This window comes from Manis pentadactyla, chromosome 10 (genome assembly GCF_030020395.1).
Source record: "Manis pentadactyla isolate mManPen7 chromosome 10, mManPen7.hap1, whole genome shotgun sequence".
Lineage (NCBI taxonomy): Eukaryota > Metazoa > Chordata > Mammalia > Pholidota > Manidae > Manis > Manis pentadactyla.
This window is the reverse complement of record NC_080028.1, coordinates 63,804,270-63,819,049: the sequence shown is the minus strand read 5'-3', so window position 1 is coordinate 63,819,049 and position 14,780 is coordinate 63,804,270. Positions and strand designations below refer to the sequence as shown.

The 14,780-nt window shown below is 33.7% G+C and overlaps 1 protein-coding gene across 4 annotated transcripts in view; it reads right to left on the bottom strand.

Annotated features, from left to right (window-relative positions):
- Positions 1–14,780, bottom strand: part of TBC1D15 (TBC1 domain family member 15) — a 110,232-nt gene that overhangs the window by 31,853 nt on the left and 63,599 nt on the right. For 3 of the 4 annotated variants that reach the window (XM_036930809.2, XM_057486881.1, XM_036930810.2), the window contains exons 5-11: positions 13,805–14,015; positions 6,841–6,943; positions 5,811–5,861; positions 5,316–5,513; positions 3,999–4,127; positions 3,368–3,471; positions 2,268–2,362 (exon numbers count right to left, since the gene is read on the bottom strand). In XM_036930809.2, the coding sequence (XP_036786704.2) occupies positions 2,268–2,362; positions 3,368–3,471; positions 3,999–4,127; positions 5,316–5,513; positions 5,811–5,861; positions 6,841–6,943; positions 13,805–14,015 (891 nt within the window). The remainder of the gene's footprint in view (positions 1–2,267; positions 2,363–3,367; positions 3,472–3,998; positions 4,128–5,315; positions 5,514–5,810; positions 5,862–6,840; positions 6,944–13,804; positions 14,016–14,780) is intronic. The other variant, XM_057486882.1, reaches the window with a different exon arrangement.

Sequence of the window (14,780 nt, the reverse complement as noted above, 5' to 3'; positions counted from 1 at the left end):
GAAAAAAAATGCTTTAAAACCAACTCATTATATATACTGCTGATACATGATGTCACCTAGGAATAAAAGAGTGGCACATAAGAAGGCTAGGAATCCCACTCTTTAGAGTGGAGCAGAGAGCAGTGAGATGCTCGACTTGTTTCTGCCTCAGGACCTCCACATGTTTGAAGAAGAGCAAGGAGACCAATGTGGATAGAGTGGAGTGAGTCACTTAATTGAAAAACCACTTAATTAAGAATTAAATCTGATTATGAATGAGTCTGGGGTAATGGAACTAACTACATACATGACTAAAAACAATTTATGAACTTTAAAGGGGCTTCAATTTTATTATCTGAATTTTTAATAATTGGACTGAAATATGTCTCAACTCAAATTATATTACAAGGATTTAAACATCTATATTTTTCCTCCAATCTCCTAGAAAGAGTGAGACTAGGTCACAAGAAAGATAGAGAAGATAAGAGCCCTCATCACTTTTGCTTGATGAAAAGGAATGAGGATATGGCTGGTGGAAAGAAAAGGTTTGAAATATTGGACGAGTTGATCTCTAAGATTCCTTCCAGTTCAAATATTTTATGTCTAAGAAGGAAAAAAAAGTCCATTATCATTTTCCCTACTGAAACTGAAAGAAGCAGGCAGCTTCTGTTGGAAACTTCAGATAACCCCATGCCTCAAAATGCCCAATCTTTTGCCTTCACCAGAGGAAGGAGCAGTTTATTCTGGTAATTTACTTTTCAGAAAAATAAAGTTCTTTATCAATCAAAAGTACTATTGCCAAAAATATCTCAGCATCTGTCTTCACATCTACAAAACCTACCATTCAGTCTGTTGTATTAGGCTCTCTGGCTGTAACTCCAAGATGTTTTTCTTCAATGGGATGGTGGTAATGACCATAATGGTAAAAACAACCCCCTATCCATTATGATTAGCACACATAATGTGGGGGAAGGGGAGGTCACAGGGAAGGCACTATAGCACGGAGAAGACAAGTAGTGACTCTACAGCATCTTAATACATTGATGGACAAAGACTGCAATGGGGTGTTGGGGGGAGACTTGATAATATGGTGAATGTCGTAACCACAATGTTGCTCATGTGAAACCTTCTTAAGATTGTATATCAATGATGCCTTAATTTAAAAAAATTAAGAATTCTAAGGATTTAAAATGTAACAAATACAAAAATCTTTATTCTTGAAGCTATAAATAAATCCAAATACAACATAAGAATTTTAAAAATAAGTGCCACTAACTGACTCTGTGACATCTTACTACACTAATGGACAGTGACATCAATGGAGTATGGGGGGGACTTGATAATATGGGTGAATGCAGTAACCACAATGTTTTTTATGTGAAACCTTTGTAAGAGTATTTATCAATGATACCTTAATAAAAAAATTAAAAAATAAGTGCCACTACTATCCAAAGCTATCCTAAAATTATATAGAAGCTAGGGGAGAAAATGATTTCAAGAGCATTATAGCTGGGTACTACCCTTACTAACCATATAACCTGGGACTAGTCATTTATGCTCTTGATGTTTATATTTTCTTATAGTTAACAAAGGAGATTATGAATGAAACTTCTCAGGTAGACAGGTACAGCAGTAATTATGTGTTATTTCAACAACTTATAACAACCTGCCTTTTCTTAAGAGCCAGACAACCCAGTACTCACTATTTGGGAACCAATTTTTTAGTGAAATTCTATCAAGCATCTCTTTCTTAGAGAGTATTTATTCCCAGCGAATAGTTATTCAATTCTCAAATACTGGCAAAAATGTACTATCTGGTGTCATTTATTTAAAATTGAAATGTTTGCATACTTAGAGAAGGTCTGAAGGAGTGTGAACTAAAGTCTACCATAATTATCCCTGGATGATACAAACAACTCATTTTTATTTTCCCTTTTTTGCTAATCTATAATTCCTAGTTTTTCTATAATAAACACAAATTGTTTTTATAAAAAGACAGTAGTGTTTTTGATGAAATTATTTCAACCAGCACATAAAGTTAAATACTTTTTAAATTCACATTTTAGAACTGAAAATGAAATATATCAGCACTTATATATATATATTGACTGAATTCCTATTCCTACTGGAATAGGTACAATCAAGAACATTAAACACACATTTACTATACTCTCCAATTCTGATTTCTCTTTTGAGCCCCAACTTTGTAGCATGTACCTTCACTTCTTAAATTTTATTAAGACTTCAACGTAAACCCCTCTCAATCGTTTCCAAAATTAAGAAATTACCGATAAGACTTCTATAATCTCTTAACCTCGAATTTCTCTTCTCTTGTTCCTCACTGACAGATTTCCACTGTAGTTTCATCCTGAAGTATTCATCACTACAGAAAACAATTTTACACCAAAAAAACAATTTGAACACTTTATTTTTAAAAAATTTAACTGTTTTCTATAAACAATGTATCAAAGCATTTGTAAAGCTAGTTAGATACAAGTTTATAAATGAGAGTGAAATGCTTCAAGTTATGATCAATGTGTGAAAACAAAGGGAAAAAAGTAACCTATACACACCATAAACTTTAAGTCACTAAAATAATTAAACTGTGATTTTAAGGAAAATTTACATTAATCCTTAATATCATACCTAAAGTTATTCTAAAAAATCATTAAATACTTTAACCTTACTAAAGTTTCTGAATAATTACAAATGCAAACCTGTAAGATTTTTCTTAACATAACAAAACAGCTCCATTTTCCAATCAGTTTATTGCAGAAACTTGCTAATAAATGTTGTAGAAGGACTGGCAAATATGTTGAAAATAAAAAGGACTGTCTGAGAGTATGAATGTGCATAAGATGACTGAGAGCAAGCTTTAAGTTAAAGGTCAGAGTAATGAACTGGGAATAAGAAATATACCTCGAAAGTAGGTCTGTTTTCTTTTCTACTCTGAGAAATTACTTAAAAATAGAAACAGTCTTCCAAAAAGAATGAAAGACCAGTTTATAAGAGTGTCAGAAAAATAAAGGTAATTAACCTAAATAGCACATATACTTATGAACCATTTTTATAATTCATAATAAATTGTAAAAATGAATCAATGAGATATATATAAAATCCAAATCTTAATAGTTATTTTTCAATATACAAAATGTGTACATGGAACTTTTTACCCTCTTTCTAAATGTTCACCAACAAAACTGCAATGAGTTCCTTCTTAAGTATTTGTGGTCTGAACTAACTATAGTACTCATAATTTTTAAATTAAAAGATGAAAATAAAATTATTTTCCCATATCCTATTCTAAATTGTCATCTAGAAACACTATACCAATTTCTATGGGTGAATTATTTGAATTTCTTTGAACACACAAAAGAGCACTACTTACGTTTTTTGTTTTTGTAGTTGAGTTCTTTCCTCCTTGGTACTGTCCCAAGGAAAATAACCCAGAAGAAATTTCCATGCTTGCTTTCTCAATGCATGACTAAGTCCCTGAAGAATAAATACATTCATTAAAAAAAGAATGCAATGCTTTTAAGTTCACAAAAACTTGCATATAAATACACAGCAAGATTAATATTTAAGACATAGTTTTATATATCAAAATAGCTCTATTCAGTGAATACTATCTTATTTTTGGCCTCTAGATTCTGAAGATATAAGCAGCTACTGGAAAGCTTGAACAATGCAGGGTACTGTATACAGTAGACCATATAGTCGACAGTGGAACTGATTAGTCTTTCTAAACCCAATCCTCACTGGACAAGGCAACTACCACTGGGGTACGTACACACCCCCTTCACATAACCCAGAGAACTACTTCAAGTAAGGAAGAATATCTTTCCCTAGGCTTAATCGTATCCCCCACCTAATCCTCAAGGACATCAGAAGCACCTCACTCTTTTTTTTTTAAGGCATCATTCATCAAAAAAGAGTTCATTCCCTGACCCTCCTCCTCCACAAGAAAGAAAACAGAAAAAGCAAAGAAAACTTGAATAGCAGCAGCTTAAAGTATTTACCCCTCTAAATATCATTTGCTTCATGTTATCTAGATTTAAAACTCTTCCTTCAGAATCAATGTTCTTAGTCCATTCTTCTAGTGATACTGGCTCTCTCCTTTGAACAACAGGTCGTTCTCCCAAATCAATCTAAAAGAAGAAGATAAGCAATAAGGAATACACCTTTAACAGTGAAATAAAATCAAGGTATATAGAAACTAAAACTAAAATACTATTACTCAGACATGAGTTCTAGCTTTCTAATACCTGCCCTTATTTTCCAATGTTTAGTTTATGTAATATAGTAGTCAGAATTCTACATGTTTTCCCTCCTACCAAAGATATAACTGGGTTATAAATTAAGAAACAGAAAAATATTTGCTATTTTGGGTTTCAATTACATTAAGTCCAGAACACTCAACATGTAAATTCCAGAAGAGACCTTCCAAACTAAATGATATGCTTTATTATGAAAAAGAGTATTATTCTATTAATCATATTCTAAAACTAGCTTTCCTTTCAAACTAAAATTTGTAGCTCCCCGAACTGATTCATGATGGATTAGTTCCCTTGGCATTTTTCTACAGTTTTTATTGAATTAACAGATGTTGGTAATTTAAAAATGCTATTTGCAAGATAAGCCCTTTAATTATTACAATTTAGGTATTTATAACGTACAACCTAGAAATGGAGCAAATTCCAAAGTCTTGTTGAGCACATATAGACTTGCCATAACTCAGGGCAAAATTTCATCTTACTTAAAAAGATACACATTAGAACAAAGACGCTAGTGTCCTGACTAGCTGCCTCTATTGTCTACTGAGAAAACACATAAATTAGGAACAGAACTAGAAGCAATACACAAAGCTCACTACTCACACACCGCTATGCACTCAATGAAACCACAACCTGTTTATTATTATCAAAAGTAAGGAAAGCAATCAAACATTAATGAACAGAAAGTATAAGTAGTAATCAATGAAAAACAAACCAAGGATTTGGTGGCAGGACAAGCATTAATAGCTGTTAGATATATTAGTTAGCAAAAAGTCATAAGAAAGCTACACTGATAGACAGTGACTAAAATGGGGTATGGGGTATGGGAGGGGACTCGATAATATGGGTGAAGGTAGTACCACAATGTTTTTCACGTGAAACCTTCATAAGAGTGTATATCAAAAATACCTTAATTAAAAAAATTATAATTAAAAAAAGTCATAAGAAGGATTATGAGAAAGAGGCATATATAACCAAAATTGAGTTTCTATTTCTATAGAACTCATTACACATTTCTCCTGTTAAAAATGTAAGAGCTTTATTAAGATAATCTCTACTCACTCTTGTGATGACTTCAAATCCTGGTTCCTCTTGTTGATTTATCCTTAAACCTGGAATAGCATCACTAAGAAAATCTGCCATTTCTGAAGGTGGTCGTTGATGTGCAGATGGATCGCTGCCTCTCAAACTATCAAAAATGTAGTTTGTGACTTTGGAAAATCCTACCATAGTTGCTGTGTAAGGATCCTTTTTAATTTTCTATTCAGTAGAAAAATAATATTAGCATTATTAATTCAATAAAGAATAAAACTACCCCATGATGGGCAAAAGGCATCTTTTTCAAAAGGGGAGAAATCATAACTAAAACAGTGCTCTAAGATTATCTTAAAAATTTTTTTTTCTGGGAAGAAAAATTTTAATTTTCTAAACCAATCTTTTCATTTGGTAAAAATAGTATATTAAATGGCAAGTTACTACTACTGATTAAATAGCAGATAAACAAATGATTTGCAGGCTTCATTCAATCTGCATATATCAAATATATGCAGTGCTTACTTTCCATTGGTGAATGGCCCACAACAGCTTTCTTCTGTCTAGCAGTCCTGCCTTCACAAAAAAAAAGTTTTTGAAGTGTGCAGTACCACACTAATCTAACACAAAATATTTGATGACAAAGTTAAAAAGTTCATGACACTTAACTATTAGCTGATGTTTTAATATAATTATACGACTACTAAAACATGCCACAAGAGTATTTTTTCTGGACAGTGCTGTCCTGGTAAATAGTAAAAGGTCTTCTTACTGCCACGGTTACTTCTAAATTCCAAACTGCCTGGTTATCCAAATTGAGCAAAAAGTTACTTCTTAAAGGTCTATCTTTAAAATGATTATTTTCACAATAGGTAAAACTGTTCTCTTGTATTTTAATCGATGCTTAGCTTTCTTGAGCTCCTTCCTAGAAAGTATGCTCTTTATCTTGTTTATCTTCAGAAACAAGAAGAGAATTACTTGGGATGGAGTAAGCACTCAAACAATTGTTGAATAAGTAAACAAATGAATGAATGAACAACCATTTCATTACCATACATAGAAATCTGAGAGAAAAATAACTTGATCTCTGCCTGGGTTAAGTATACATTTTCAGCCAAATACAAGAATATACTCAAATACCTTAAGAGAAATTAGATTATCATTACCCCAAATGAACCCACTTAGATGGTAAATAAAAATTCAAACAAGATTTTTGTCTAAGTTTATCAATAATGAATTCAGAGTGGCTTACCCAGGGACCTTCACCTATCAATGAAAGCTATGATAATACAGATCTACTGATGCCCAATTTCCATATTATGATAAAGGGAAAAATTGCCTTAAGAGTAACTAAGAACCAAGGAAGTTTCTGAGTCTTACAAAATATGAAAATTGTCATTTCTATAAAATTATAGAGAATAGCGCCATAAAGTTTACACATAGAGAGACACTAGCCTAATTCTGTATAATCCCTGAGAATGCGAGAGGTAGGAGGTATATAAAATAATGTAGTCAGATCAACAGATTAACACAAGATAAGATTTTTAAAACATACTTGTATTAAACCATATGCTGGTTCATCAAGAAGATTTTCAAAAGACTGTGAAAGACTCTTATTCTGATAATTCACAAGAAGTATTCTTCTATCTTGGGGAGATCTGTAATAAAAGAAGGAATTGGTAGAAAAAATTAGCACACTGCCTTAATTACTACCTGATTAATTATTACTGTATACTTTTCCTTAACAAAAGAAAAACACTTAAACTTAAGTCTAATTCTAGAACTGTTTTCCATTAATATAATATAAGCAATACTTAGCAACTATCGTAAACGCCATCCAAAACTAAATGAAACACTTAATACTAAATTAACAAATACAAAAAGGAGGAAGTATATTTTTATTCTAGGTAAAATCAAGAGGTCTAAACTGTAATGTATCCAAAACTCTTGTTTAGAACTATAGTAGAAAAAACTTAAAATATGTCTTTATCATCACAAAAATTAAAGTCAAAACATACTTTAGGACTCATCAGTACATATATGTACACTACAGGAAAATGTCATATTTTTAAGAAATTTCCAACTTTATTCCACAGCTTAGTAATATTAAAATGATGATGTTAAAATACAATATAAAACAGATTGTTAAAGATCATAATTATGCTAACCATAATTATAAACACACATGCACATATTTAACAAGTATAATGTACAGTTCAGGTAACAGTATGTTTTTAGTTCTTGTTACTAAGCTCTCGAAGCACATTTTCCTCCACATTTCTTAATAACTACAGAATAAGTAAAATGCATTCCAGACTTTTAATTTCAATTAGATGAATTACCTTTTCTCTATTCAGCTGTTTTATAATGTAGTAAATCCACTTTTCTTTTATTTTTGTTTAAAATAAAAATTAAATGTATTATTTTGCTGCTATCTAGTTCAAGTTTATTATGAATGTTTGAGATAAGAACTTCAATAACAGTTATCTCTTCTCAATTTTAACATAACAGGATGTAACAGCAATGCTAGGAGGGAGATATGAAATCCAAAATGGGATGTTATTATTACATAGAAACAATTCTCCATATTCAGAGACAATAGGAACTTACTAAAACCCTGGCTTTTTAAAAGGAGATGAAGTTGAATCATTTGAAGTAGGAAAAAAAACAGTAACTTTTAAAATGTTCCATTTTCATTAAACACTATTTTTCTGAACACTTTCTGGGATCATGCGTAAATATGAAAATCTGTAGGTTCTCACAAGGCATTTTTTTAATGATATGTCAACTTTTAAATGTAGCATCAGGAAACGAAAAATATAGGAACATATAGGAACTAATATAGGAACATTTTCTTTCCCAGCACAGTACTGCTGGCATTGTGGTTATTATTTTCTTTCTAACAATAAATCAAATCATTTCTTTAAAATCTAAGTAAAAAATGGTCATGAAAGTCAAAACACTGGCTATGCATGCAGAAGGGGAACAAACATGCAACCTTCACCTAGCTGAACTCAGATAATTATTATGGCTCCAGATCTAAAACTGTAGTCACTAAACTGGAAATGGAAAAGAAGAAATGAGTGCCCAACCAACCACAGATATTTTCTTAACAAGGAAGGATTTCATATTTTATACCCAATGCAGTGTGATGAAGGGAAATTCTAGGAGGAAAAACGTAGAAATTTAAGACTTGGTTGCTGCTAAGGAAATAAACGTAACATTTTAAAAAGTACATCAGTCAAAGGACAAGTTGAACATTGCTAGGCAATTGCATAGCTAATCAAAAGGAGGGCTGGCATTCCAGAATACTGTTTCACTTTTAAGTTACCACATTGGTTTAATCTGGGAAGATGAAATATTATGGATATATTTATGTATTATTCAAAACTTTCAAACTCACCGTGGCAGTTAAGACAGAACTTTTAATGATGCTAACATCAGCAATTCTATTAGAGCCCACTAATGGACTTAAAGAAAACCATAATCTAATATCATTACTATAAAAGTGTATCTTCTGAAAATTCAGTACTTCCCAAGCTTCAGAGTGAGCCTCTCCCAAAGACTCAGAATAAATTCAAAAATTGTAAGTTTTGAAGAATGTTTGTGCACTGAGATGAAGCAGTAACTATTTTACACTGCTACTGAGAACGACCAATATGGAAAGCTAAAAAAGTAAATAAAAACATCACTGCAAAGGATATCAATAAAAAAAGGTTAAAAAAAAACTATAATGGTACAGAATATTTACAGCTACATATATATAACATATATAATTTATTTTTCATTTATACTGTTGATATATGTATGATGTACATATATCATACATGATACACATATATCTATCTCAAAGAGAATGAATAAATGAGTATAGAACCTAATCTCATAAAACGGTTGCTGTTATATAATGATACATCAATTTGGCTTTTTAGGGGAATTATTTTACTGCTTGGATATTTACGTTATCACTACAAAAACGGCCCAATATACAAAATAGTTTTAATGAAACCAATAACCTTCATTCATATCCTAGCAACCAACTTGGTCTCAGAAATGTATCAATAATGTATTTGCAGCTGATTCTTTTACCCAAGCAAATATCATATTTTAAATGGTGGTAAGTCAAAAACAATAACAAACATCAATGAATAGGACAATCTGATTTTCCTAGTAGATAAGCAAACATGAGAAATAGTAAGCCTCCAGAAGCTGGCCATCTGTGATGACTGACCCTGCTGGTGAGACTGAAAGAAGGAACTGTATACAGGAGGTCCAGCCTTTTCCTCACTCTTCTAGCACATCCCTAGCATATCTGCAATTTCTGTTTATTTGTATGGAAAAGCCCCTTAATTCACTAGAGGGAGTAGTAGGAAGATGCAAACCACATTCTTCAATTTAGGTTAATCAGAGAAAAAATAAAGTTTGAATTGTCTACTTGTTTTGAACTGAGAGGAAGACAAGGATGACCCTAGTACAGACTGGCTGGCATCCCAGTAAAGCTGCAGGAACCATGGATTTCCTGGACTACTATTCTTCCTTCTGGTCTCTATAATGGATTTCTGACCACAGGAAGATGACTCTGGAAACATTCTGCTTTGGATACAACTCCATGGACAGGAAATGAGGCTCCCATGGTTGACACCTTGTAGAGTAAAAAAATAAGGATATTTGGGAATTTTCATTGCTTTGGACTTCAGTTATCCATTTATCTGGATAACTATGAACATAAAGAACAAGGGCCTTTAATATCTGCCTAATGATCTGATAATGGGAGACGACTTACACAAATTTGGGACTTTTTTTTATATTGGTGACTGTTCATTGGAGTATCTGTATTCAACTATTTAGACTCAACATACACTCTCTGCCGAACTGTACTGCACAATGCCACTGGGCATAATTTACGATGGTAGGGTGCTTCTTTTCAGCCTAGGGTACAGAGGGACCTTGAAAAGAAAATAACTAATATACTCTGCTTATGCATTTCAGATCACTCAGGGCAAGAGGGTACCGGACCCAGTGTCACAGGAGACTACACAATGCAGAAGTCGCTGATATTAGGGGTGTAGATTTTGAAGGGCTTGCTTCAGAAAGCCATCTTCTCCCCCAAGAACAGCCACATCTGGCTTACCATAAACTTAATAATAAATCCCAATAAGAAGAGATAAGAGAACAAAGTGTAGGGAGGTCAGTCTCCTCTGCTAGGTTGTTCTCTTTGACCAGGTCATTTAAGGTTGCAACTAACTACTTATACTCATATCCTGTCCCCCTTTATCCTCATTTGAGTTAATTCCATTCTTTCTCAGAGCTTCCATTATTAATGACACAAAAACCTTACACAGTATCTGATTATATGCTCTCATAGTGCTATATACCTCTTACTCAGAGCACTTACTACAGCTGAAATTTTACATTTATTTATATAACCAATGTTTCTCTGTCCCACAATAGCACAAACTCCATGAAGGCAAGGGCCAGATCATTGATTATTGCTCACTTTCCAGCATTTAGCCTGGTGTCTTAAGATAATAGAAGGTCTTCAAAAAATAAAAACTGTTGAATGAAAAAAAATTATAGGGAGAAAAACCATTCCCATGCTTCATGTTTCCAACTGGAAATATGCACCTCCACTAAAAAAAAAGAACCCTTCGCAAGGACAAATCTGACTGCTGAGATCAGGAAAGAGTAAGGTGCATGCCACGCATAGCCCCTTCCAGGCTTTGTCTTCCTCTTGGATTTGCCTGCCCGCACAGAAGGTGCTTTCTAGTCTACTTTCATTCACATTGTGTGGTCTGTCCTCAGGAGGGAGACCTGTTGTTGTCCAGAAGTGACAATAACTGCATAATTTCAAAAATAATCTGGGGTAAATTATTATGATCCTGCTTATCTAAGCCTCACCAATAATACTTTTATCACCATCTGATTCTTATATTTACTTCCCACTTGTTTATAAATATACAAAAGGAAACAAAGCTTCACTTACAGCCCTCATTAACCTCACTTACACCACCAACACAAATTCAGACACACATACCTTTATAAGCACCTAAGTTACTGTTGAGTCTATCCTTGAACCCATCCAGGATAGAAAACTCTCTGCGTCTTGAGCTAAAACCTACTTCCTTCTAATTTCCCTTTGGAGTCATACAAATCTACAGTGTATTTCTTTAACAACCCTTTCAAAATTATTTGTCGAATTGGTAAGTACCACCCCATTTTATTCACTCAACTAAGATTACTGAAATGTTATGTGCCAGGCACTGTGTCTACGAACTTAGAAGAAAATGCAAACAAAATCCCTGCCTTTATGGGCTAACATTCTAAAGCAGAACGTTAAGAAAAAAGTAAAGACAAAATTATTTTATTCTGTTAAGGGCCATGAAGGAAACCAACAAGGGAATGAGACACTGAAAAGGAATGGCAGTGGGCACCTACATTACATGGAAAGAGGGCATCCAGAAAAGCCCCTCTGAACTGAGACCTCAGGGATCAGACAGGGGAGAAGACTGTTCCAGGCAAAAGAAAAATCATATATAGGATTCCAAAACAAGAAAGAGTTTAGGACATTTCAGAAACTAAAAGAAAACCATGTGGCTAGAATATAGAAAAGAATGGCATGAGACTAAAGTTCAAGACATAAATAGACCTGAGATAAGGTAGTTCCTCAAAGACCATAGTGAGAAGTTTGGATTTTATTTAATGACGCACCCAAACTCTTCTTCAAGTTAAATCCCCATATCCTTCTAATGTTTTTCATGACACCATTGTGATCCCTCTCATTACACTGTCATGTCTTCCCTGTAACACAAGTTAGTCTAACACATTTAAAATACAGTGCTTAAAACTAAGCCTAGTTCTCTAAAGTATGATTATACCAGTAAAGGGTAGAGAGGGATCATTCCATCCTACATACTATGCTGTAATCAAGAAAGTTTCAAATCGAATGAGCTCTTTTGTAACAGTTACGTCACAACGATACTGAGTTTGCTATGCTGCTAAAACCCCCAAGTCTTTAACATCTGCTATTTAATAGTCAAATCTTCTGCCCCAATCATGACATTACCCCTCCTGAAATCTACCTAACCTATTATGTAGCCTATTCACAGCTTCCCACTTCAACATTCAAGATGCACATACTACCAACCAGGCCTGAATCTCTTATGGTTACTGGTACTGATGTGCATGCTTAGTGCCAGCCAGGGTGGTCAACCAGGGCAGAGAATTTCATTTCAGAAAACACAGACAGCATCTTCCAACTTTTGGATCACTCTTAGCTTTTTATAACCAATGAGGCATAACGTTACTCCGTGATGAATTAAAGACATAATAAAGAAATTAACAATCATCCCTACAGTTGCCTAAGCTAAAAATCTCAACTTCTCCCATTCTCACCTCCACATCAGTCACAAAATCTAACCCGAAATATTTATTCAATACTCCTAATTTCATCTCATTCTCCTACTTCATGCCACTGGCCCTTACTTAGTTCTTGGGCCTCATCTTTAGATTTGGTGCCCTCCCTTCCCCCAACTGAGGAGACCTGTGATCTGAACCTCTGCTCTGTGACCACATCATGGCTTGCATTCTTCCTGCCATCTAAAACATCCCTTTCTCTAACTGTCCTTCCTTCCCATTCATGCTATTGTTCACTCATTTGTCTGGCCTCAACTTGGATGTTACTTCCTCCAAAAAGTCTTCCTTGGCTCCTACTTTCCGCAGTCTGAACGAGGTACCCTTCCTCTTTTCCTGTATGTTTGGAAGTACAAGTTTCCAAAGCACCTTGTACTTCTTCCATCTTAGTTTTTGCATTTTATTGTCATTTCCTGGTCAGCATCCTTCACAAGACCACAGACTCTCAGATATCTATGAGCATGCCTGTTTTGTTCACTACTAAATATCAAAGCAACTGGCACAATGCTCAGAATGTAATAGATACCCAAAATATAGTTTTTAAGAGTGAAAGTGAGAAAGAGTATGTGTGTACAAATGCACATAGGTGAATAACTAAAGACATAAGATTCTGAGAAAGTGAGAAACCTGTCTTTCACACTTGTAATTTTATAAACTTATAAAAGGCTCTATGTCAGGCTTAAGTAAGGTTTACTAAGTCTTCTTACTTAAGCCTTCTAAGTAAGGCTTTAAGTCAGGCTTAGACTTGCCTGACTTAAATTTGCAGCATTTCAAATAAAACTATGTTTAGCAGAAACTACATAATAAAAGGTAAATTAGATAAACATACAATCCATAAATCATTCACTTAAATGTATATTAAAAATTTTAGATCACTCTTTTCTTTGTAACAGTAGTAAGGTGATTAAGTTGCAGATTCAAACAACTCAAACGGCAGAATTTTATTCATTCATTCACTCACCCAAAGCGGTCAATATCCCAGAAAAAAAACTATTTGTGCCCTCCACCTACATTTAGGTCACTGACGTCCAATGACAAGTAAAAATAGTTTGCCTTGGGACCAATACAACAATCCAATTTCAATAAGTAAAAAATAACTTGATACTTACTCACACAATACCACATATTTTTCAAGAGAGTCAATCAGTAGTTTGCTATCTCCTTGATGAAAGTGCAGAGCAGGGAGAACGACGTCATCCTTTAGACAGAATACCAAATACGACCAGCCCATACCCTCTTTGTTTTGCTTGATTGATTTCAGGTCTGTCAAACTGAACAGGAATGACCATTTGCTTTTCCCATTTCTATGACTTGGAGCATCTTAAAAACAAGAAAGTGGGGCAAAATATTTTTGTTCACCTTTTTAAAAGGTACTGACAGTGCTCTTCATGACTGCCTAACAGAAATTTGTTGAACCTAGGGAATGACAGTAGCATTCATATTACTATGGCTTCCACCTGTATTAGAGATGGCAACACACATTTTTTAAAAGAATAGTTTTTTAAAGTAATTTTCCTATTCGTGCAGACTGAAAAAAAATGTTATCCTTATTTAAAATATAAGCTTTGCCCAGAATTGACCATAGTTTTGGAAGCCAGCAGGCTAAATTCAAATTGTAGCACCACCATTTTACTAACTGAATAATTTGGAGCAAATAATTAAATCTCTCTAGGCCTCAGTTTCCTCATCTGTAAAATGGAGATCAATATACTTACCACCCAGTGTTATTCTAACAATTAGAGATAATACTTGTGAACTAACTACTACAGTGCCAAGTATATAAAGCAAATACTCAATATTCATCTTTTCAACTCCCCCCCAAATATGAATGGTATGATACTCTTGGAAAGTCGTTAAAAGACTAAAATACACTATTTCCTCACTTCCTTTTGCAATTATTTTTACTAACTGCAATGAGTGAATGTACAACTAACGTATAAAAAATAACATGGGACTGAATATACAAACATTTTATTTGCAAAAACTCAATGAACAGTGGGGAATTGAGGATGAAAACATAACTAAGTTACAAATGCTTCAGAGAGTGAACACATTCAATCTTCTGCTAAATTAGCCTTCTACTCA